This window comes from Bison bison, unplaced genomic scaffold (genome assembly GCF_000754665.1).
Source record: "Bison bison bison isolate TAMUID 2011002044 unplaced genomic scaffold, Bison_UMD1.0 scf7180017864228, whole genome shotgun sequence".
Classification (NCBI taxonomy): domain Eukaryota; kingdom Metazoa; phylum Chordata; class Mammalia; order Artiodactyla; family Bovidae; genus Bison; species Bison bison.
Window position 1 is genome coordinate 265,248 of NW_011494800.1, and position 22,890 is coordinate 288,137.

General features: G+C 35.8%; 1 protein-coding gene across 1 annotated transcript in view; it reads right to left on the minus strand.

Moving 5' to 3' along the window:
• CNOT6L (CCR4-NOT transcription complex, subunit 6-like) overlaps positions 1-22,890 on the minus strand; it is a 65,893-nt gene that overhangs the window by 23,839 nt on the left and 19,164 nt on the right. Inside the window, exons 4-7 of the mRNA XM_010845894.1 lie at positions 22,450-22,539; positions 12,343-12,411; positions 9,667-9,824; positions 7,268-7,422 (exon numbers count right to left, since the gene is read on the minus strand). Coding sequence (XP_010844196.1) covers positions 7,268-7,422; positions 9,667-9,824; positions 12,343-12,411; positions 22,450-22,539 — 472 coding nt within the window. The remainder of the gene's footprint in view (positions 1-7,267; positions 7,423-9,666; positions 9,825-12,342; positions 12,412-22,449; positions 22,540-22,890) is intronic.

The window sequence follows — 22,890 nt, forward strand, 5'->3', positions numbered from 1 at the left end:
GTCGTGTCCGACTCTGTGTGACCCCATAGATGGCAGCCCACCAGGCTCCCCCGTCCCTGGGATTCTCCAGGCAAGAACACTGGAGTGGGTTGCCATTTCCTTCTCCAATGCATGAAAGTGAAAAGTGAAAGTGAAGTCGCTCAGTTGTGTCTGACTCTTAGCGACCCCATGGACTGCAGCCTACCAGGCTCCTCCATCCATGGGATTTTCCAGGCAAGAGTACTGGAGTGGGGTGCCATTGCCTTCTCCGATGGTTGCATTATAGTCCACTAAATAAATTCACCATGATTGAACTATTCTGTTAGGCATTTAAGATACTTCTGATATAAGTTATTATAATTAATGAGATTAGTTATAGTAATAGATTCATTAGTGTAGTAATATTTTGTTTTGCATATAAACATTTTTCTGTGATCTCAAATAATTTTCTCTCTTCCTCTTTCTTTTAATAATTGAAGAATTGCAGACTTTATTTCTGTTGAGTATCATTTATATTTCTGCTCATTAGTTCACCCATTCAGATATTAAGGGCACTTTGAAACAATATTCTAGTTTTCCAAAAGATTAAAATATCCTTGCCAGCTTTTTGGTTTTTTATAAATCTTATATGTATGCATATGTCTTCTCTTATATAATCAAAATTCTAAACAGTGCAGAACAAATTTAAAACAATAATAAGCCATCTATTATTGAGGATCTACTCTGTATCAAGACCTGTGAAATTACTTCATATTATTAGTCCTAAAACTTTGTTAAAACTTTGCAAAGTGTGGACACGAAGAGATGCTACCTGGATGCCTCATCAGTCCTTCAGGAATTGCTCCAGTCGCAGAGGGCAGCCTCACCAAAGTCCAAGTACTTCTGGGAGTGGCACGTTACAGATCAAAAGCAAAAGATAAAGGTCTGGGGATTTTGGTTCCTCCTAGATTAACTCTCACAGGCCATTTCAGCTCCAAAGCTACAGGTGGGGTCAACTGAGGCTGTCTGATGTGCAACACAGTTCTACTCTCTATGCTCAATTCTTCTTCCCCCCTTTCCTTGTCACAGCTTTTGATCCCTAATAAACCCCTGAACACCAAACTAACTTGGGAGTCTTGTTTCTGGAGAACTCAAATTGTGACAGACAATACTACTGGGTTCGCCAAAAAGTTCATTCGACTAATATCTTGTGGAAAAAGCCAAATTTTTTGGCCAAACCAATGCTCATTACCACTAAAAAGATGAGGAAAACTGAGGCTTGCAAATGAGGTGGTTTATTCGTCTCCAATATACTAGAACTGCTCCTATACTCCAATGCTCACTATAGATGACTCATGCCATCTACTTCTCTAATCATACTTTGGCAAGATATTTTAATACCATGGGATATAATTATATTGATTTGGAAACCTAACTAGTTAAGGCAGTTTAGTGATTTGCTTGGCTTCCCAAGCTCCTCTTCTTGGTTTCCCAATCTCCCCCTTACCTCGTCTTAGCCTTTTCAGTTTGAAAACAATTCTCCTCAATAGAGACCATGAAAGCAAAATAGAACTTTTTCCTTGATCATTAATTAGTGACTGCACAATGCACATGGGTATAGTGCAGATGCTATTTAAAATATTCTCCTTGTTGCCTTAGCACGTTCATCCAATTTTCCCTTTTTTCTTAATTTTCATGGCAAAGAAGATAGGTTCATAAGCTCTTTTTTTTTCTTTAATACATGCTTGGTTATTGAGTTGTTGACTGGGGGGAAGAAAAAAACACTTCTTTTAAAATGAATCCTGAACAATTACCTGGTTCATTAACTGCCTCAAATTACCCCTTCAGTTTTCTTCCTCATTGGTATGATTTATTACTGTATTGCCCTATTTCTGACTTAAGCATCCCAATCTTCTTGAGGTATCTACTTTCTAATGTCTTTGGTTTCAAAAAGTTCAGAAAAATAAAATCAGTTTTCCTAAATAGAGCACATGTCATTATAACCAAATACTCCCCTTTTTAGTGCTCAGAGATACAGAAACGGTCAGAATGACACTCTCAATCTTACTCAGTTTCACCAACAGTTGAAAGAATCAAAGAGATAGCTGAGAACTGAGGAACCACAGAAAATTCCTTTTTTCCGCAAAATTCCTTTTTTTCCCAGTAAGAATTAAATAAGGGCATAGATATGCTTCTTGGGCTATAAGAACTTTTCAGGGATTCTGCTTTTAGAAAATAAGATTTCTAGCACCAGTAGAGCTAGATAATCTCCTACAACTCATCCTGTTTCTGTGTTTATTTTATACTATATTTATAATTATAATATATCTATAATATAGTAAGAAACAGTTTACCCATATTCTATTCCATACTGCTTTAGAACAATTCTTACTTTCTCCCCTCTCACCTCAACCAAATAATCTCTACTCTGCTTCTCCTTTCTGTGAACCATGATCTTTTCTAATCACATTTAACTCACTCTTAAACCTAAACCAAATAGAAATTTTTATTGTATATGCAGTATAAGATGCTATAAAATGTGTTCTTGGGTCCCTTCAAAGTAATCATGGGAGTTCCAAAAAATAATCTAGAAAAGGTAAGCTTAGAGAGTGAGATAAATAGGGGGAAAAACTGGATATTAACCATTCTAGATATATTTGTACAACTCTTTTAACCACTGAAAGCATTTTCACATTTTTGGTCATTTTAGCCCCATAAAAAACCTCTGAAGTCAGGCAGAACAGTTACTATTAACATCCATACTGGAAAGGTAACGAAACTGGCATAAAGCAAAGTTCCAGACTGAATAAATGGGAAAGCTAACACTGGAAACTAGAAATCACAACCTCCGATTTTAAAGTTCTAAATGCAACCACCACCTATGACAGACAAAATTAGTAACTGAGAAACTAGTAAGATAGGATTATCAGAATAGGTCATTTTGGGACAATACTATATAATTTATAAATGAATGCCCTCTTCTCAACCACAAAACAACCTGTCGTAAAACGGAAGGCAAAACAAGGACCTGGTCTTACCTGGTATCTCTGAGACAGAGAGCAGAGGCACTATAACAAGGACTAAGCACATGACAACCTAGTCACCAACCCTATCGGAAGAGACTGCCTCGTCACAGTGTAATGGTGACATTGTTCTAAAACTGCTGTTTTCATCTTTCCCTTTCTCACTGATTTGAAGCAAAGTATGATTAGATCAGAACTGCTAAACTCGAGAACAGCAAGTATGTCTAGTATCTAGGTCTGGTTTCAGCTCCATTTTTCAACATTTTTGATTGCTTCAAATTGTGCACTGGGCTCCAAGACTCCATTTCTACTAACTGTTTAGTCTATATGACAAAATATGGCAAAGAGAAACTTTTTGACTTAAAAAAATTTAACCTATAATAAGTTTTCCAAACACACAAAGAGAGAGAAAATACATGCCTATATGCACATGTGTGTTTTACAAAATATTTCAAAGTGAAAAAAATTCACAGCATTTTAAATAATTCAAGCCTGTTTTCAAATAGTCACTTGTCTAAAGTTTCCTAAATAACAGTTATAACTGTGAGTTCAAAATCTTAATTACCTCTAATAAACTATCAAGGCATTCTAGAGTTCCCTCTCAAAACTGTGAAAGGAATCAAAAATGATAATATCATCCTTCAGAAAGAAACAATGGCAAATGGAAAAACGAGCTGATGTCACATCTCATCAGTGTTATCAGTAATTTTTTAAAATTATGATGTTTCAAGGAAATTTGTGTGTGAATACAGACAACTAATACGAAATTCAAGGTAATTTTTCCAAATGAGATAACCTTTTAAGAGATACAAGTGATAGCAAAAGCTGAAATAAGTCTAAACATCAAGGACCTAGTATATAGCACAGGGAACTATATTCAATATTTTCTAATAACCTATATGAGAAAAGAATTTGAAAAGGATATATATGTAAAACAGAATCACTCTGCTACATACCTAAAACTAACACAACACTGTAAATCAACTACATTTCAATAAAAAAAATATACAAATTGTATATATATAAAAGAAGTCTAAAGATTCAGTTTAGTACAGTGGTTAAAAGCACTGACTGTGAAGCCAGGTACTCTCCATGTCTTGGTTTCCTCATCTGTAAGAATGAGGAAATAGTTGTATTCCTAACTCTGAGGATTGCTTTAAAAATTAAGATAATCAGTGTGAATAAAAGAAAAAGGCTGACATGCAAATACTACAAAGTAATGGCTATTGTTAGGCTAAAATTTGTAAAAAAAAAAAAAAAAAAATCACATCAACTCACTAGAAGAGTATATTCTGACCTCAAATTCTATAGGGCTGTGTACTAATTATTAAACAAATGAAAAATCTCTATTAAAAATTCACAGAAAAGATATGAAAGTAGGGACAAATAAATGAGAAGTGACTCAAACAGCTTTCAAATTCACTTAATTCGTTTATTCAAAACAAGTCATGCTGGTAATAAATAGGCCTATATTAATAAAAACATTGAAATGCTTTGTTATAACAGGAAAATAGTCACAAGTGTTTATGTGCCTATTCTATTAGTAGATGATTTCTTATCTAATGTATCAAACTCAAGTTATTAACTATATAATACCACCTCTATCTCACTCCATACATTTCAGTCTTCTGAAGTCTGGAGATGCTTTCAAATTTTCCACTGTAAAACTGGCAGCCTTTATGAGGCAAAAATATACTTCTCTCTTTTCCTCAAGATGATAACCAAAAGAATCTGCCTCTAACCATCTAGTCACTCAGTCAGCTACTCAAAAGACAGCCTTCTATGAAATAAGGCCATTTGCAGCAATATGGATGGACTCAGATCTCAACACTCTAAGTCAAGTCAGTCAAAAAGAGAATGAAAAATACCATATGATATCACTTATATGTGGAATCTAAAATATGACAAAAACAAACCTATCTATGAAACAAAAACTGACCTATAGACACAGGGAACAGATCCGTGGTTGCCAAAGGGAGAGGGAAGGGAGGTGGAGGGTGGATGGACTGGGAGCCTAGGGGGAGCAGATGCAACTAATGGATAAACAACAAGGTCCTACTGTACAGTACAGGGAACTATATTCAGTATCTTGTGATAAACCACAATGAAAAAGAGTATTAACAAGGAATGTATATATGCATAATGGAATCACTTTACTGTACAGCAGAAATTAACACATTGTAAATCAACTATATTTCAATAAAACAACAAATAAAAGAATGAAACAGAGAGTAATATAATAACTCTTCATAATTCCAAATGGAAACAAAAGAAAAAGAGACAGACATAGCCTTCTAAGCTTGTTACGGTTCTGAACCCTCAAGTCAGAAATGCAATTCCTAAATTCAATGCACACAGCATCATAAACCTAGTAAGAGAGAAATACTAAAATTGCAAAGTATTACAAAAAGAGAAATATGACAATAATAAACATATTTCTGGGACACTTAATGATTTAAAAAGTACCTCTCCATTCATTATCTCATTTCATTCTTGTAACTACCTCTGAATATATACTTTTTTCCATTTTAAACTCAAGAATATTAAAGCACAGAGGCCTCCACAAGATTGTTCATATATTTTAATAAGCAGTCATAATAGGTTTATCTTTGACCATACTTTCATCAACTACATTATGGCCCTGAAAAAGCAAAAAGATCATGTTTTCTGTTTTCCATTTCAGGTCATGACCACTTTCCACTGTTTTGTCTCAATCAATTCTTTAACTCCCTACCTCTATAAGCTCTGTGCTTCTCTTCGCCTTCCCTTATTTTATCCAGGCATCTCTCTAACACATATATACCATACTATACTGTGATATTTACTCCCTCCTTTTCCTACTGGAGCTCTGAGTGGGATCAGAAACCATGTATTTTTGGGTCTATAGTGACTAGCACAGCACTCATCATAAAGCAAATGCTCAGTAAACATTTAGTCAATAAGCAAGCGACTAAGCTTCCTGTTGACTCAGACAGTAAAGAATCCACCTGCAATGCGGGAGGCCCAGGTTCAATCCCTGGGTTGAGAAGATCCCCTGGAGAAGGGAACAGCTACCCACTACAGTATTCTTGCCTGGAGAATTCCATGGACAGAGGAGCCTGGCAGGCTGCAGTCCATGAGGTCCATAGAGTTGGACACAATTGAGCGACTTTTCATAAGACAAGAAATAAACATACACAATATTAACTGGAAAAGGTGAAAAGTTGATAAAATATGAATGATTCTGAAAAGGGCCAACTAAAAGCTGGCTTAAAACTCAACATTCAAAAAACTAAGATCATGGCATCTGGCCCCATCACTTCATGGCAAAGAGAAGGGGAAAAAGTGGAAGAAGTGACAGATTTTATTTTACTGGGCTCCAAAATCACTGAGGATGGTGACTGCAGCCATGAAATTAAAAGATGCTTGGCTCCTTGGAAAAAAGCTATAATAAACCTCAACAGTGCATTAAAAAGCAGAGACATCACTTTGCCGACAAAGGTCCATCTAGTCAAAGCTACGGTTTTTCCAGTAGTCATGTATGGATGTGACAGCTGAATCATAAAGAAGGCTGAGTGCTAGAGAACTGATGCTTTTGAATTATGGTGCTGGAGAAGACTCTTTGAGAGTCCCTTGGACTGCAAGGAGATCAAACCAGTCAATCTTAAAGGAAATCAACCCTGAATATTCATTGGAAGGACTGATGCTGAAGCTAAAGCTCCAATACTTGACACCTGACGCTAAGAGGTGACTCACTGGAAAAGACCCTGATGCTGGGAAAGTCTGAGGGCAGGAGAAAAAGTGGGTGAGGTGACAGATGAGATGGTTGGATGGCATCACTGACTCAATGGACATGAGTTTGAGCAAACTCCAGAAGATAGTGAAGGACAGGGAAGCCTGGCATACTGTAGTCCATGGGCTCGCAAAGAGTCAGACATGATAACAACAAATGAAAAAAAATTACTAAAAGAAACTTCAGATCACTTAGTTCCAATCTTAAAGGGTACTACTTTCTTTTTTACACCAAAACCTAATATTTTACTTCATGGAAATATATATAAAATTGTGATAAAATCATATTTAAGTATATACCCCTTTTAATATTTTTAGTACAATTTGGCAAAAAAGCATAAAGAATATGATAAACATTCTAATTTCCAAAACACAGCCTAAGAAATAAAATCTTACCAATAGTTTTAACTTTTATATTACCTGTTTTTCAGCTTTTTGTCTATTTTAGGGTCAAACCAAAGACAATTTCAAATGTGTGGTAATTAAAGAAATTATGCTTTGTTTCCGAAACTCACTTTTCTGTTTTGAAGAATATTGCACAACCGTCCACATGTTTTCTCTCCTGCTCAGACATGATTTTGGCACGTGACTTTGGGGAAAAAAATCCATCATATCCACGCTCCTTCAATGCTGGCAGAAAGAGAGTGAAGTATTGCTCTGTTTCCACTTCCTGAGATGGAAGATACATTATCACCAACATGACAGAGGAAAACTAAGATGTAAAACTATGCAACACTGTGAGTAAAGTGCTACTAAGTTAAAATACTTCATTTAACAAACATTATCTAACTACCTTACCTTATTGATAGCAGCCACCATTTGACAATGGCAGCTTTGTAAAGCCTAAAAGAATAAAAAAACAATATGATTTTCTCAGGTTTACACAGGTAGTTAGTTGGTCCCAAATCTCTCGACTTCCAATTTAGAGTTCATCAGGGAAGCCTGTCATGCTGCAGCCCATGCAGTCACAAAGAGTGGGAGACGACTTAGTGACTGAACAACAACTACTGTACTTTACTTCCTCAACTGGTAATCGAACAAAATTGAAATACAAAATATGAAAGTTGGTCATATTACAGATTAAACAGTAGGGAATTGAAAAAATTCTATTAGGAGGTAATTTAAAAAAATATTTTGTATTTCTCAACTGTGGTGGAAAAGAATGATAGTCAAAACTGAGAAGTTTAAGATCAACAAAAAATCCTACTTGAAGGAATTTTTAGTTACCTGAATACCATATTTAGACTAATTTATTACTTGACCCATAACATACTTTTAAGAAATCTTTCCAAATGAAATAATCAAGCGTGAAGATAATGATTTATGTGTGCTAATGTTTACAACAACATGATATTGTAACAATGAAAACAAACAGCCTTAATGTCCAACAGCAGGGAAAATGCTAAATCAGTTAGTATGTATTCATACAATTGGCTTTGAGAAATTTTAGTAATGCATAAAATGTATATTAAATGCAATAAGTAAGAAACAAAATACATTAATAGTGTGATCTCTATTTTGAAAACATACCTGTAAATAAATAGGCAAATGAATGTTTTAAAAAGAATATAAGAAATACTCCAGAAGTTTTAACCCTGGAGTTAAAGCAACTTTCTTTGGGGTACAGGATTAGATGTTTTACTCTATTATTATTTATGTTCTTTTCATATTTCCAACTTCTCTGGAATGAACACTTTATAACATAGTATTACTTTTATAATAACATTTTTAAAATTATGATGCTTCTATGCTTCATACTATACTTTACTTACTAAGCAAGAGTGTGAGGCTGTTATTACTATAAATACTGAATCAAAAGGAGGAAAATTAAATAACATAAGCTTATGCTTATTTGTCTCCATGTGTGCTAAGTAGCTTCAGTTGTGTCAGACTCTTTGCAATCCTATGGACTGTAGCCGGCCAGGCTCCTCTGTCCATAGCATTCTCCAGGCAAGAATATTGGAGCAGGTTGCCATTCCCTCCTCCAGGGGACCTTCCTGAACCACGGATAGAACCCGTGTCTCTTGTCTCTTGCACTGGCATTTGGGCTCTTTACCACTAGCGCCACCTGGTAAGCCCATACTGGCCTCTTCCTCCCCTCATTTTGTGTCAGTTCTTAGTGTTTAAAAGAAAATTTAACTTTTGAAGACGTCTACTACTTCCTTATTTTCCAGAGTCAAATGAATCATGGCTAATAACACAAATTTAAGTAAATAATAAAGCTACTCTAACACAAAAAAAATTTATTATAAAAGTAATGACTTTATTCTTAAGCTATGCAGAAAAGGAGGTGTGAAATTATAACACTTAAAGTTTTAAAATACCTTAAAGCATTTAATATGCCTTGAAAACTGCTAAGAGAAAAAGTACTAAAAACTATGTGTAAACCTTCTTGGCCATTCATTAGCTGAGCACTGAAAAGCAGTAAAACACTATTTCAATCAAAAGGTGCTTTGTCACGTTAAATTCAATAAAGTATCTAAATTTCTGAGGTTGCTTTTAAAAATAAGGCAAAAATGCATGATTTATAGTACAATATTTTTATATGTTTATCACTGATGAACAATGGTAGACAAGTAATTTTTTTTTATAGATCCCATTATAAATTAAATTTATATTTCTTAAAGATTCAATCTTCAGTAGTTTTCTCTTTCAGCAATACCAATGATTTGTTCATAACACAAATTAACATGAATATCATGGTGAAATTATTTTCACTTAAGAAAACAGTAAATGAGTATAAGTTTATGGCCTATACAAAACTGTTTCACTGTGGAAATATCTTTTTTTCTTAAGAGAGAAAATAATTCCTTTGGGTTTTCCTTCAAACACAAAATCTCTCCCAAAAGTAATATCTTTTGTAATTTTTAGATTCACCTTTAAGTTATAGACAATTCAATCTCTATAGTGTTACCTGAAGACTAATGATATCTGCGTCACAGTTAACAATTTCTTCCATAATTCCCTTTTTCCTGTATTCCCAGTTTAATGCCCAGGATGGGCAATAGCCATATAGCTGCCGGGTGGCATATTTATCACATAACACATTGTAACACATAACCGTGAATGATGCTAAGAAGTGGGAGAAAAAAACAAAACAAAAGGGAGAAAATTAGGCAACCTTTTCTAAAGCAATATCACATGTACACCTACACGATCATACATGCCATACAAACACAACTCAAATATCACCACTGTGAAATGCCTTGGGCAAGATTCTGTTAAACTATATAAAAACTTCACCAGAGTCCATCCACCTTACCAAAGTTCTTTTACCAGAATCAGACTTATAGCTCATATTTGAGATTTTTTAAAGGATATTTTAATAAATAAAAATTCAAGTTTCAGGGAATTCGCTGGTTGCTCAGTGGTTAGGACTCTGCACTTCCACTGCTGGGAGCACAGGTTCAATCCCTGGTCAGGTAACTAAGATCCTGCCAGTCATGCGGTGTGGCCAAAAATAATCTAATTTTAAATCAATACTAACTTTTTTACACATAATTTGCTGAGCAAAACTTTTCTCTATAAATGGCATAAAAGTAAATTACAAAAGTAAATTTTAACTTTTTTCTCTTTAAAAGGCTTTCATTACCTTTCATTAACAAAATTTTCACACTTAGTACTTCTTTGAGTCTCTTCTCTCACTGCTCTGAGCCAGAAGAATACAGACTAACAAAGTTTAGTTATAAGAGAAACCTTTTTAACCAAATCAAACGCTCATTTTTAAAATTAAATTCTCATTTTAAAATTCCCTTGAACTGTAAAAGGACTGTGTGCATGCTCAGTTGCTAAGTCATGTCCAACTCTTTGCGACCCTATGGACTGTAGCCCACCAGGCTCCTCTGTCTGTGGGATTTTCAGGCAAGAATACTGCAGTGGGTTGCCATTCCTACTGCAGAGGATCGTCCTGACCCACGGATCAAACCCGCATCTCCTGCATTGGCAGGTGGGTTCTTTACCACTGAGGCACCAAGGAAGCCAGTAAAAAGACTACAAGTAAACTAACAAGAAAACAGTTTGTATCCCCTGCTACTCAAAAGTGTGCTCTAGGAACCAGCAGTATCAGTTATCACCTTGGAACTCAGAAATGCAAAGATTTTTGGCTTCACAAAGACTTACTGAATTGGAATCTGCAATTTAACAAAATCCTAAGGTGACTCTATGCAGAAGCACACCAGTTTGAAAATCCTGATTTTTATCACTAATTCTCTATCCTATCTATTCATTAGAATCACATTATAGAACTTTAAAAAAAAAAACGTTCATCACTCCAGACTAATTTAGTATGTTAGGATTTGGGCATTAATATTTTTAAAAAGCATCCCAGGTAATTACAATGGGCAGACATGGGTGAGAATCAAATACTTAATAAATGGTAAGGAATACAAGAAGAAGTAACGCTCAACTGAAGTTGATTCAGAGTCAGATGATAGGAAGGTATTATGAGAAACTTAGTTCAGAGGTCTCCTGGGGATCTGACTGGTGGTCATTATGTATACTGGTACCTCTTTCACCATCTAGGATTAATTCTTAAGTTTAATTACCATTATAGTTTTAGGGCTATAAATCACCCTTTTAACAACTGAACGTCTCTAAAATTAAGTATCAGCATTTGGTTACTTCATATTAAAAGAGTAAAATTTTCATCTTCAAAATAAAATTAGGTATCATAAAAACTGTGACTTTAGTAACAACTTATTTTAAGCAGAATTCTGAACTATAAAATGTCTAATAAACAGTACGAAGCCCTATAAATGTCAAATTATCATTGGTCTGAACAAAAAGATAAAGGTTTATATTTTCTACATTTACTGAAGTTCAAGAAATGCTGAATCCTGTAATTAAACTGCTCAAATCTTCACCCTATACCATTTCTATACCCCTGGCCTGGTATCGTATTCTGTTTCCAATATAGTAAATTGGTTCAGTCTAAATTATCACTCTACAAGAGTTATCAGTCTACCCACTAAAGAAAGATAAATCTAAGTAGTTCAAAATTTTTCAGAAAAAAATTCATTACTCCTCATTTTTCTTAAATCACCAAACCTTATGTGAAGATGCCATTTGGAAAGCTCTATTATAAGAAATAATTTTCAAACCAAGAGCCCCATCATGGTCAAAGACGAGATTCTTGTACATAAGCCTTAGGGTGGACTTTAACTCTGCTGCTGCTGCTAAGTCACTTCAGTCGTGTCCGACTCTGTGTGACCCCATAGACGGGAGCCACCAGGCTCCCCCATCCCTGGGATTCTCCAGGCAAGAACACTGGAGTGGGTTGCCATTTCCTTCTCCAATGCAGGAAAGTGAAAAGTGAAGCGCTCGCTCAGTCGTGTCCGACTCTCAGCGACCCCATGGACTATAGCCTACCAGGCTCCTCTGTCCATAGGATTTTCCAGGCAAGAGTACTGGAGTGGGGGTGCCATTGCCTTCTCCGGGACTTTAACTCTACCCATCAGTATTTCTAAATTCATCTAAACTCAGGGGAGGTAAAATGAAGGCCTAATTTGAAGGTTAATTCGATTACAAAACCCAAATGGCATTTCAAGTGTATCTGAAAAAAGTCAAGAAAGAATAAGAAAAACTATTTTACCTGATGGCAGAATTTGGTCTCGTTCTTTTAATGTAATCCATGGCCTCGGAGGAAGCTGCTCTGGATGAACTGGAAAAAAAAAATTTTTTTAATGTAATTTCCTGTATTTCCAAAATCAGTATTATTTACTAATTTATAATGTCAAATCAGCTTCTGTTTTCTCTTCAGCTATAAAAGCCCATGTGCGTATGTGTTAAGTCACTTCAGTCCTCCCAATTCTTTGTGACCCCATGGACTATAGCCCACCAGGCTCCTCTGTCCATGGGATTCTCCTCCAGGCAAGAATACTGGAGCGGGTTGCCATGCCCTCCTCCAGGGGACCTTCCCGACTCAGGGACTGAACCATTGTCTCTTAGGTCTCCTGCACTGCAGGGGGTTCTTTACCACTAGCGCCACCTGGGAAATCCATATGGTCTTAAAAACCTAGTACTGAAATACAATGAAGATTTAAAAGCTGAAGGAAGCTGATGAAGAGTTATGCAGAAAACACAAAACTAACATCTGAAAAGAACACAAAGAAATTCATTAATGGCATTTATACTTACACGGTATTTATTTTAAAAAGAACCTATTTAAATCCTTAAGTAAGAGGCTTATGTCTTAATTATACACGTAAACTGTACTGACTCAGTCTTGTTCCCAGAGGGAAAATGAAAGCTACGTGAAGTTTCAACACACTGATGAACAAAATTACTCAAATATTTTTAAAACAGAAAAAAAAAATGCATGTATAATAAAAACTACTGAATTTTCTAATAGGGCTTTCTTTTCCTAATTTTATTCTTTCTTTTATAATGTTGATACAAGGTCAGAGATTAGAATGACACTGTACATATAGAAAAAAGGAAGGCACTGGTTAAACATTAATTGCTCAGATATGACTGTCAATACTAATGGAACTAAATTCTACCAAACTATCAGATGAAAGAAAATGCACTAAGTTAAGATTTAACTACCTATTTTTTCTTCTCACTTTTAAACACAATTGCAATTACAGGACAGTTTGATTCAAGTTTGCAGATTTACCCAGCGAATTAGTGGCTAAGAAACGCGTCCCATTTAAGCAGAAACATTCCATCACCACCCAGTCTCAGAAATTTTGAACAAAGTATCCAAGATCTTTAAAAAAGTGTCATTTTACTAACCATTTTAGTGTTCCAAAAGTCTAGCTAAAGGATGCCTCTTTTAGAAGCCATACTGTTCACAAAGTGAAATGAAATGTTATTTTGCATAGTCCATATCTTGCCAAGAAAGTAATGAAGGTCATCATAAGATAACAAACCATCCAGCTGGTTCAACACACTGAATCCTGGAAAATAACCTTGCCTCCTGGGAGTGCTGTTCCAGAACTATGGCAACTCTCTCTAAAACAGAAGTTCATTATATAAATATAATGGAGAGTAAACAAAGAACTCCTCAGCTGCTGGGATTCTTATTAGCAAATAGTTAAAAACTCAGCACGAAAATTATCAAAATAAAAGTGATGTCAACATTCTGACACTTCCCATATCTTAATACAGCCCAATTTAACAGTGTAAGTAAAACATACACTATTCCCCCAAAATAACTGAAGAACAAAAACATAGGAAAAGATACTGTATCTCACCAGTAACAAGGAAAAACTTAAAAATGAGATAGCATGTCTTTATCTAGGTTGACAAAAAAAATTTAGGTTTAATTATATCCAGGGTTGGTGAAGGTGATAAGAAATAGATATTTGCACATACAACTGGTGGGAATATACACTGGTATAGCTGGATGGACAAATGGGCATCATCTTTTAAAATTTAAAACATTCATGTCCCTGTGACCCAGCAATTCTATTTCTTGGGATCAGCCCTATCTGCTTAAAGCAGCAAACATATTAATTATGCCAATGTTTATAATATCAGAAACAATGATAAATGTTTATCCATTTCACAGAAGTCTATGCCATAGTTTAAAAGAAAAAAGATATATGCATGCTAAAGTGGAAAGGTATATGAGACATTCTGCTGGGTGAGGACAAAGTAGAAAATATATAATAATAAAATACATTTTATTAATAATTAGATAATAATATAGTAGGATGTATTTTATTAGAAAAAACGTAAAACACATATGCAAAGTAATACAATGCCAAGAAAACTTCTACTGATTTAATTTTTATATATAAATGTCTAGAAATGTCTATAAGGATACACACCAGAATTTTAATATTTCTTTCAAAGAGAATAATATATTCACGTGTGACATATATTACTTAACATTGACTTTTTTCAAAGATAATATTGCATGGCCAATGATTTGACAAAGGATCACTCAGTTTAGTCACTTTGCAACCCCATGGACTGCAGCATGCCAGGCTTCCCTGTCCATCACCAACTCCCAGAGCTTACTCAAACTCCAAAGGATAGGACTATGTTTATATAAGCCAACCATCAAATAAAGACTGTTTAATAGCTAAATCTGTATGGTCCTAGCACAGTACCAGAATGTGGATCAAAACTGAAGACTACTCTCATCATGAACAGAAGAGACAGCATCTTTCAACATCACACCTAAAAATGTGATCTAAAACAATTCTCCCATTTTTATCTTCCATACATGCCACACTAAGTGCTAGACAGTCCTGAAGCCATGAGGAATAGACCTGGAGGGGCACTGAGAGAGGGGGTAAGAAAAGTGTGATTTCCCACACCTCACAGTGATCAACAGTACTGTGCCTGGTTTCCCACAGTGAGGGTGCCAGCTGAGTCTGAAGAGCCAACAAAACCCACATGCTAAACCTAAACTGGGCAGTTGCCTGCTACTGAGGTTTTTAAAAGGTCATGAGTTTCCTAACATAGTATTAAAAAATATCCAGGGCACAAGTGAAAATCACCGGTCATACCAAAGACCAGGAAAATCACAATTTATTTGAGAAAAGACTACCAACAGACAATAACACAGAGGTATTCAGCTGTTGAAATTATCTGACAGAAATTTTAAAGCATTCAACATAAAACTGCTTCATAAAGTAATTACCAATTCTCTTGAAACAGATGAAAAAATAGAAAATCCCAGCAAAAAAGTGGAAAGTGAAAGTACCTCAGTTGTGTCAACTCTTTGCGACTCCATGGACTATACAGTCCATGGAATTCTCCAGGCTGGAATACTGCAGTGGGTAGCCTTTCTCTCCTTCAGGGGATCTTCCCAACACAGGGATCGAACCCCAGTCTCTCGCATTGCAGGAAGATTCTTTACCAGCTGAGCCACAAGGGAAGCCCACAACAGAAGTAGAAGGGCAAAATAATATGGACAACCAAACATAACAGTATTGAATTTGAGAACAAATCAAGAGAATTTACTCAACAAGAAGAAAACAGGAAAAAAAAAAAAAAAAGAACAAAGCCTGAGGAACCTGTGGGTTCCTCAAAAGATCTAAGATTCATAAAATCAAAGTTCAGAAAGAGAGGAGACAGAATGTAGACTTAAAAAATATTCAAAGAGATAATGACTAAAAATTCCCAAATTTAACAAACAACATAAATCTACACATTCAAGAAGATGTGCAAACTTCAAGTAAAATAAATCCAAAGAATCAGACACCAACCACATCATAATGAAACTGCTAAAAACTAAAGACAAAGAAATCTCAAAAACACCAGAAAAATGACACATTACCTAAAAGGAAACAATAGGTTTCTTTCTAAAACCATGGTGCCAGAGGAACTGATATAATATTTTTTCAAGAGCTAAAAGAAAATAACTGTCAACCTCAAATTCTGTGGCCAACAGAACTTGCCTTCATAAATCAAGGAAAAATGAAGATGTTATCAAAAGAAAACTAAAAGACTTCGTTGCTAGCAGACTGCCCCTTAAAGAATGGCTAAAGGAAGCTCTTAAGACAGAAAGAAAATGTTAACAGCAGAAAAAATGGAACATCAAAACGGAAAGAACAAGGAATAAGTGAAAGGATAAATGTAGTGGATTAACCTTCTTTGCATGAGCTTCTTATATTGTATCTGATAGCTGAAGCAAAAATTGTAACATCTATGTGGTTCTCAGTGTAAGTAGAGGACATACTAGAGACAGTTATATTTTAAAAGTGGAGAAGGCAAAGGGACACAGATGGAAGTAGGGCATCAATAATTGGCTTAAAATGAGAAGGCACTATTATCAATAGACTGTTCTAAGTATGCATATTGTGATATCTAAAAAGTCATCATTAAGAAAACTATACAAGACAGGTACTCTAAAACAGCATAAATAAAACAAGATGGTATCCTAAAAAATGTTTAAATAGCCCATAAGAAACCAACAAATGATAAATAAAGGAGAAATAAAGGAAACAGACTACAAATAATAAAATGGCTGATTTCAAGTTTTACATATCAATTCTTACTTTAAATGTAAACAGTCTAATAAATACACAAATTAAATGAGGGGATATGTTCTCCTGGTATCTCTAATTTTCTTGAAGAGATCTCTAGTCTTTCCCATTCTGTTGTTTTCCTCTACTTCTTTGCATTGATTGCTGAGGAAGGCTTTTTTATCTCTCCTTGGTATTCTCTGAAACTCTTTGCTGGACACAGAACAACAGACTGGTTCCAAATAGGAAGAGGACTACATTAAGGCTGTATATTGTCACCTTGTTTATTTAAATTATATGCAGAGTACATCATGAGAAACACTGGGCTGGAAGAAGCACAAGCTGGAATCAAGATTGCTGGGAGAAATATCAATAACCTCAGATATGCAGATAACACCACCCTTATGGCAGAAAGTAAAGAGGAACTAAAATGCCTCTTGATGAAAGTGAAAGAGGAGAACGAAAAAGTTGGCTTAAAGCTCAACATTCAGAAAACGAAGATCATGGCATCTGGTCCCATCACTTCATGGGAAATATATGAGGAAACAGTGGAAACAGTCTCAGATTTTTTGGGGCTCCAAAATCACTGCAGATGGTAATTGCAGCCATGAAATTAAAAGACGCTTACTCCTTGGAAGGAAAGTATGACCAACCTAGACAGCATAGTAAAAAGCAGAGACTGAAGGCAGGAGGAGAAGGGGATGACAGAGGATGAGATGGTTGGATGGCATCACTGACTCAATGGAGATGAGTCTAAGTAGACTCCAGGAGTTGGTGATGGACAGGGAGGCCTGGCATGCCGTGGTCCATGTAGTCGCAAAGATTTGGACATGACTGAGTGACTGAACTGAACTGAAAATGAACATTGTTCCTAAACCAAAAGAGGAGATTGCACAGAAGAAAAAGATATCCTAAAAGAAATTGAAGAAACAAAACTTATGGTCAGGGGTAGGGGGAGGCTGCAAAAAATAAATGCAAATAAAAATAAAATCAAGGAAAACTGGAAGTGGTCTAACAGGAGATGGCAAGAGTGAACGTCGACAATTTAGGACTCAGCAAACTAAAATGGACTGGAATGGATGACCATTATTATCTACTACTGTGGGCAAAAATCCCTTAGAAGAAATGCAGTAGCCATCATAGTCAACAGGAGTCCGAAAAGGAGTACTTGGATGCAATCTCAAAAATGACAGAATGATCTTTGTTCGTTTCCAAGGCAAACCATTCAGTATCACGGTAATCCAAGTCTATGCCCCGACCAGTAATGTTGAAGAAGCTGAAGTTGAATGGTTCTACGAAAATCTACAAGCCCCTCGAGAACTAACACCCAAAAGAGATATCCTGTTCATTATAGGGGACTGGAATACAAAAGTAGGAAGTCAAGAAACACCTGGAGTAACAGGCAGATTTGGCCCTGGAGTACAGAATGAAGCAGGGCAAAGGCTAATAGAGTTTTGCCAAAAGAACTCACTAGTCATAGCAAACACCCTCTTCCAACAATACGAGAGAAGACTTTACACATGGACATCACCAGATGGTCAATACCGAAATCAGACTGATTATATTCTTTACAGTCAAAGATGGAGAAGCTCTATACAGACAGCAAAAATAAGACCAGGAGCTGACTGTGGCTCACTCCATGAATTTCTTATTGACAAATTCCAACTTAAATTGAAGAAAGTAGGGAAAACCACTAGACCATTCACGTATGACCTAAATCAAATCCCTTACGATTATACAGCAGAAGTGAGAAACAGATTCAAGGGATTAGATCTGATAGAAAGAGTGCCTGATGAACTATGGACAGAGGTTCATGACATTGTACAGGAGACAGGGATCAAGACCATCCTCAAGAAAGAGAAATGCAAAAAAGCAAAGTGGTTGTCTGAAAAAGCCTTACAAATAGCTGTGAAAAGAAGAGAAGCCAAAAGCAAAGGAAAAAAGGAAAGATATATCCATTTGAATGCAGAGTTCCAAAGAATAGCAAGGAGAGATAAGAAAGCCTTCCTCAGCAATCAATGCAAAGAAACAGAGGAAAACAACAGAATGGGAAAGACTAGAGATCTCTTCAAGAAAATAAGAGATACCAAGGGAACATTTCATGCAAAGATGGGCTCGATAAAGGACAGAAATGGTATGGACCTAACAGAAGCAGAAGATATTAAGAAGAGGTGGCAAGAATACACAGAACAACTGTACAAAAAGGATCTTCACGACCCAGATAACCACGATGATGATCACTCACCTAGAGACAGATATCCAGGAATGTGAAGTCAAGTGGACCTTAGGAAGCATCACAATGAACAAAGCTAGTGGAGGTGATGGAATTCCAGTTGAGCTATTTCAAATCCTGAAAGATGATGCTGTGAAAGTGCTGCACTCAATCTGTCAGCAAACTTGGAAAACTCAGCAGTGCCCAGAGGACTGGAAAAGGTCAGTTTTCATTCCAATCCCTAAGAAAGGCAATGCCAAAGAAGGCTCAAACTACCGCACAATTGCACTCATCTCACACGCTAGTAAAGTAATGCTCAAAATTCTCCAAGCCAGGCTTCAACAGTACGTGAACTGTGAACTTCCAGATGTTCAAGCTGGTTTTAGAAGAGGCAGAGGAACCAGTGATCAAATTGCCAACATCTGCTGGATTACTGAAAAAGCAAGAGAGTTCCAGAAAAACATCTATTTCTGCTTTCTTGACTATGCCAAAGCCTTTGACTGTGTGGATCACAATAAACTGTGGAAAATTCTGAAAGAGATGGGAATACCAGACCACCTGACCTGCCTCTTGAGAAATCTGTATGCAGGTCAGGAAGCAACAGTTAGAACTGGACATGGAACAACAGACTGGTTCCAAGTCAGGAAAGGAGTACATCAAGGCTGTATATTGTCACCCTGCTTATTTAACTTATATGCAAAGCACATCATGAGAAACACTGAGCTGGATGAAGCACAAGCGGTATCAAGATTGCCAGAAGAAATATCAATAACCTCAGATACGCAGATAATACCACCCTTATGGCAGAAAGCGAAGAAGAATTAAAGCACCTCTTGATGAAAGTGAAAGAGGAGAGTGACAAAGTTGGCTTAAAACTCAACATTCAGAAAACTAAGATCATGGCATCTGGGCCCATCACATTATGCCAATAGATGAAGAAACAGTGACAGACTTTATTTTGGGGGGCTCCAAAATCACCGCAGATGGTGATTGCAGCCATGAAATTAAAAGATGCTTACTCACTGGAAGAAAAGTTATGACCAACCTAGACAGCATATTAAAAAGCAGAGATATTACCTTGCCAACAAAGGTCTGTCTAGTCAAAGCTATGGTTTTTCCAGTAATCATGTATGGATGTGAGAGTTGGACTATAAAGAAAGCTGAGTGCCAAAGAATTGATGCTTTTGAACTGTGGTGTTGGAGAAGACTCTTGAGAGTCCCCTGGACAGCAAGGAGATCCAACTAATCCATCCTAAAGGAGATCAGTCCTGGGTGTCATTGGAAGGACTGATGTTGAAGCTGAAACTCCAATACTTTTGCCATCTGATGTGAAGAGCTGACTCATTTGAAAAGACCCCAATGCTGGGAAAGACTGAGGGCAGGAGGAGAAGGGGACAACAGAGGATGAGATGGTTGGATGGCATCACTGACTCAATGGACATGAGTTTGAGTAAACTCGGAGTTGGTGATGGACAAGGAGGCCTGGCTTGCTGCTGTCCCTGGGGTCTCAGAGTCAGACACAACTGAGTGATTGAACTGAAAAGTTTAAAAAAACAAAAAAGAAGAAGAAAATGTAGTATTGTAAATATACTGATTCTTTGCAAAGCAAACTACAGTAGATTGTTGAATAAAAACAGGGATAGTGACCCTGATCCCTGCACAGTCAACACCTTCACATATAACCTTACAGCCCTTTGTATCCTCTGTTCCACATCACAGATTCAACCAATTTTAGATCCTATAGTACTATTCATTGAAAAGAAATCTGCATCTAAGTGGACCTGTGCAGTTCAAACCTGTGTTGCTGAGCAGTCTACTGCATCCCCAATAAAATCCCTACACTTTCACTTGGGGGAGTGGAGAAATTTGAAAGGCTGTTTCTAGCAATTTTAATGAAACTATAAGGCAAAATAAGCATGGGGCCAAAATAAGCCAAGACTTTATGATCAAATCAAGAGGGAAGATTTACTCTATTGCATCTCAAAACATTTTATAAAGCTACTGTAAATAACAACTTTATATTGCCATAAAGACTAACAGAAGGTAACAAAAAACAGAGGTTCTAGAAATAAATCCATACAAACATTTATGGTTCATGACAAAAGGGCACAAAAAATAGTAATGAAAGGACAGCCTTTTCAATAAATGGCTATGGGTTAATTTAATTTACAAATGGAAAAGTTATAAAAATTGAATCCCGTGTTACACAAACATCAGTTCCAAGAAGATGATAGCTCTAAATGTTACAAGTGAAAAACAGAGCTTTTAGATAATAACACAGAATACATCCATGAGCTTGAGGTAGGGAAAAATTCTTAAAGAGAACACAAAAGCAGTATCATACTAAAAAGATCAATAAAGCAGAGTATGTTAAACTTTGGCTGTTCATCAACAGACAGATTAAGAGAGTGAAAACCAATAACAGCATGGGAAAAGATATTTACAACATGCATAGCAACAAACAGCTTATATCTAAAACACAAGAAAAACTCTTTAAAAATCACACACACACACACACCACATATTCCATATGGCTGGGTACAGGCTATATTCATACAGACAAGACAAATACTATTTCAAAACAAGAAGAAAATAACAAACACATGATTTGTATACAACTTAAATGACCACATATTCTAAATACTAAAAGGACTTCTTTAATAAATCTGATGTCTCTCTCCATCAATCAACTTTGTCTTTTTAGCCAAAAAAATTTTAAACAACATTAATTTGATTTCCCCTTATTGTAAATCTTACTATTTAAAAAATTTTTTCATATGTAGATGGGTGTCTTCTATGTCAGAATTAAAAAGCGTACTGCAAAAATATTGTGATGACGGCCTCTATGCTTGAATCTAGATTTCTCTAGCATTGTTTCAGGATTCTGTATTTTAGAAAGGCATTATTCCAGGAAAAATATTTAAATTTAGCAGCATCTCCATTATTTTACCTGTATTTTGAGTGTTTAAGCAAAAAAAAAAAAAAAATTTCAGTCAAAATACTTAAAAGCTTTCTTATATTAAAAATTTTCATTTGGAATACAACTATATTAATCACATAAATATGATGTGCTTAATTAAAATCTTGCTGGCGTAATTTCCACAAAGGTGAGTGAATCAAACGAATCATTTCATTCATGAAAAATGTGTACCACGTGTGGGTTCCAAGTAATCTGCATCCAATTCAAACAACTGATAACTAGGTATCTTTGTGGTTAAGAGCAAGACCATCTTGGGTTCACAGCTCTGACATTTGTCAGCCACATATTTAAGTTAATTACTTTATTCTCTCAATCTCAGAATGCCAGTAAAAATTCCTATCTCCTAGACTCCTTAAAAGATTTGACAAGATAATGTAACTAATGCTCCTAATATATTGCTTGTTAAATATAAAGCACTGACTGTGTGCAAAAAAAGAATGTCCCACTACCATGGGATATACTAATGCCAGAACTTCCATCCTATAAGCAGTTTTAAAAACTGATCAGATGCTTTTAAGCAACATGGGATACTTAGCTAACAGTAATATCTGTTGAGTTTACTGCTTTGTAATTAACATTTACCTGCAAGATTGTCAAGCATGAAGTTCAGTAGCTTTCGGGTTCCATCTGGGTCCTGGTATAAATTGAGAATATCCTGTGATAAAGGATTGCCTAAAGAACAGAAAAATAAAATCTGTTAAGAGTTACAATTGGAAGACAAAACAAACATAAACGATAAAACAAAATACTAATTTTCTAAAGTGACTTTTACTGTACTCAGTCTGTTACATAAATTGAAAGACATCATATGAATTAAATACTCTGGTGAGACAGTCATAAAGAAAAACTTCAAAAGATCTATTTCTTTCAGATGTCACTGTTTATACTGCATATCTATAATTTGGGTGTGTCAAAATCACATATATACATACATACACACACAAATATACATATTAATCTTGGTCAATTCTGAAGTAATATCACAAAGTAACCCCATAGGTTCCACATATATCTTTGAAGACA